This window comes from Nicotiana tabacum, chromosome 22 (genome assembly GCF_000715075.1).
Source record: "Nicotiana tabacum cultivar K326 chromosome 22, ASM71507v2, whole genome shotgun sequence".
In the NCBI taxonomy this organism is placed as follows: Eukaryota; Viridiplantae; Streptophyta; class Magnoliopsida; order Solanales; family Solanaceae; genus Nicotiana; species Nicotiana tabacum.
In genome coordinates, this window is record NC_134101.1 from 211,689,600 (window position 1) to 211,692,994 (window position 3,395).

The 3,395-nt window shown below is 39.1% G+C and overlaps 1 protein-coding gene across 1 annotated transcript; it reads left to right on the forward strand.

Annotated features, from left to right (window-relative positions):
• Window positions 1–1,033: 1,033 nt before the first annotated feature.
• LOC142176250 (uncharacterized) lies at window positions 1,034–1,883 on the forward strand. Its single transcript, XM_075243378.1, has 2 exons — window positions 1,034–1,247; window positions 1,426–1,883. The coding sequence occupies exons 1-2, from the start codon at window positions 1,034–1,036 to the stop codon at window positions 1,881–1,883; spliced, it is 672 nt and encodes a 223-aa protein (XP_075099479.1).
• Window positions 1,884–3,395: the final 1,512 nt, after the last annotated feature.

The following is a 3,395-nucleotide window of genomic DNA, read 5'->3' on the forward strand; positions in this document are numbered from 1 at the left end:
ACATGGTTGGAAAACATCGTACCAGTGCCAAAGAAGGATGGAAAGATCAAGATATGTATGGACTATAGAGATCTCAACAAAGCTAGTCTAGAGGATGATTTCCCTCCGTGGAACATTCATATCTTATCGACAATTGCACGAAGCATGAGTTGCAGTCATTTGTGGATTATTTTGTTGGGTACGACCAAATCCTGATGCATGAAGAGGATACGGAGAAGACATTGCTCACAATGCCATAGGGAGTTTATTTCTATAGAGTTATGTCCTTCTGCCTCAAGAACCCCGGTGCTATTTACATGAAGGCCATGACGACCCTCTTTCACGACATGATGCACAAGGAAATTGAGATATATGTGGACGACATCATCATTAAATCTTGAAAGAGTGAGGAGCATTTGAATGACTTGAAGAAATTCTTCAAGTGTTTTCGGAGGAACTGCTTGAATTTGAATCCTGCAAAATGTGCATTCGGAGTCCCCACTAGGAAATTGTTAGGCTTTATTGTCAGCGGGAAAGGGATATTATTGGATCCTTCACATATCAAAGCCATTCAAGACCTACCGCCGCCTAAGAGCAAGAAGGACGTGATGAGTTTCCTTGGAAGATTAAACTATATCAGCAGGTTCATAGCCCAGTCTATGGTAATCTCAAGCTAATTTTCAAGCTGTTGAAAAAGGATGCTGCTTCAAAATGGACAGAAGAATGTTAGAAAGCTTTCGACAGGATCAAGGAGTAATTGTCAAATCCACTAGTGTTAGTTCATCCCGGACCTAGGAAACCGATGTATAGACCAATCTATTTTGGATAATGCATTTGGATGCGTGGTGGGAAAACACGATGAGATTGGGAGGAAAGAATATGCTATATATTACCTGAGCAACAATTTACACCGTACGAGGACAAATACACTTTGTTCGAGTAAACCTGCTACGATTTGACTTAGATCACTCAAAAGTTAAGGCACTAAATGTCGGCATATATCACACATATGATATCCTCACTCGGTCCGCTCAAGTCCATCTTCCAGAAGCCGATGCCTACTGGAAAGTTTCCTAAATGGCATATTCTTCTCAACGAGTCCGATATTGTGTACATGACACAGAGAGCTATCAAGGAACGAGCATTAGCTGACCATCTCGCAGAGAAACCAGTTGACAAGAACTACAAGCCGCTCACTACGTACTTTTTCGAAGAAGAAGAAGTGTTGCTCGCAAGGGAGGACATTGCAGAGTATGGAGATTGCGGCAGTTTTAATTTTTGAGCCAGGACAACATTATCCAGTTTCTTCTAAGATAAGGTTCCCTAGAACCAATAATATGGCAGAATATGAAACATGGATCTTCAGGATTAGGAAGGCAGTCAACATGAACATCAAGGAGCTTCTGATCATAGGATACTCTGATCTACTAATACATTAAGTTCAAGGTGAATGTACTACCAAGAATGTCAAAATCCTTTCGTACTTGCACTGCGTGAAAGAGTTGTGCAACAAATTCATCAAGATCGAATTCAGACATGTTCCCAGAATCCAGAATGAGTTTGTCGACGCTCTTGCAATCTTGTCATCTATGATCCAGCATCCAAATAAAAATTTCATCGACCCTATTGATATAGAGATGCAGGGTCAGCATGCATACTATTTCCATATAGATGAAGAGCCAGACATTAAGCAGTGGTACTACAACATCAAAAGGTTCCTTGAAACAAAAGAGTATCCAGAGAATGCCACCAGTGGTCAGAATCTAGCACTCAGAAGGCTAGAAAATCATGTTTTTCTTAACGGGGAAGTCCTGTATAGGAGGACATCAGACTTAGGTCTGCTAAGGTGTGTAGATGTCGTTAAAGCAACCAGATTACTAGAAGAAATACATGTAGGAACGTGATGACCTCCCATGAATGGTTTAGCTTTGGCCAAGAAGATTTTAAGATCCGGATACTTCTACCATGGAAAGCAATAGTATCTGTTACATGAAAAAGTGTCACTACTGCTACATTCACGGGGATTTCATCCGGGTTCCACCTAATGAGATGAATGTAATGGGTTGCTGGCTTTGCCAAACAAACCCCTATATATAGCAAACTATTTTTGTTTTGCCAACTGGAGCACTTCACACAGATCACACCATCACTCCGCCATATTTTAGATTCCAAGTAGATAGTTGAAAATTTCGTTGCCAACTTCGCCAATCAAAGGATGAACCATTCGATCCCGCTATACATTCTGCCAATCGACAACCACAATTTAGTTTTGTAGTCAAGAGTATCTCTTGGGTGTCCTCCTTATTTATTTGTTTTATCTTGAATAATTTAAAGTTCTATTCATGTAGCTTATGGGAATGTTACATTTTTTTCAAGTCAGAAACTCCCATCATTTCGAGATACTTTACATTTCAAGTCAACTACTCTCATCGGGTGGAGATACTCCCATCGTGCGGAGATACTTTAAATTTCAAGTCAACTACTCCCATTGCGTGTATATACTCCCATCGTGTGGAGACTTAATGCTCCAATAGTTGCGGAACGGTACATACCTAGCTAACAATCAAGTCAAATTCAAAGGCCCATCCCCGGCATCCCAAATAATGCTCGAGAGCTCGGAGACTTCAACCCAAATATCCTGCTGCCCCGATCAAAAATAACGACAAGCTAGAAGCCAAGCATCATCATTCCTGCATTATTTACATCATATCTTAACATATCTGCATTACGATATATGGGTATGATTTACTTTAATTTTGTATGATTAAATATCGTGACGTGGAACTTCTTCTAAGCAGCAAATCAAGCTACAACAATATGAGAGACAAAAACTAATAAGTGGGCCAAGGATTCAAACTCAAACTCAATTATGATAAGTAGAACTTTCAATCATCGAATCTTCTAAGTCTCATAATCAAGCTGCAATTCGAAGTCATTTGGGTGCCAAAATCTTCTCGTCTTGCAGTATCACCATAATACGATACGGGGGAAATTCTTTCAAGCATCGCTTTCTCCAAATCATCATTCCAAAACTACATGAGGCCTGATCTTTGTTAATCCTCAGGTATGTAGGCGATTTAAAGCTAGAATTCAGCAACAATTTTTCAGAAAAACCCTGAAACCTCCCTTAACTTTTTCTTAGTCCTACAATTCATAATCTTTCCCAAATCCATATACCATTCTTGCAATAGATGCCTAAAGTATCGATACAAAATTAGTCTTGTTTTGATTTCTTTGCCCAAAAACACTTTCATCATCCCCGGTCAAAGAGGGATAGTTGTTATTGACCAATTTGAACCTCCCTTTCGAAATTAAATTATTTTTACATAATGATGTGCAATAAATATGCTGAAAATATTTTCTAATCAATAATACTTATCTTATACAAATATAGCCCAAATAGGTATTTAGTAGTG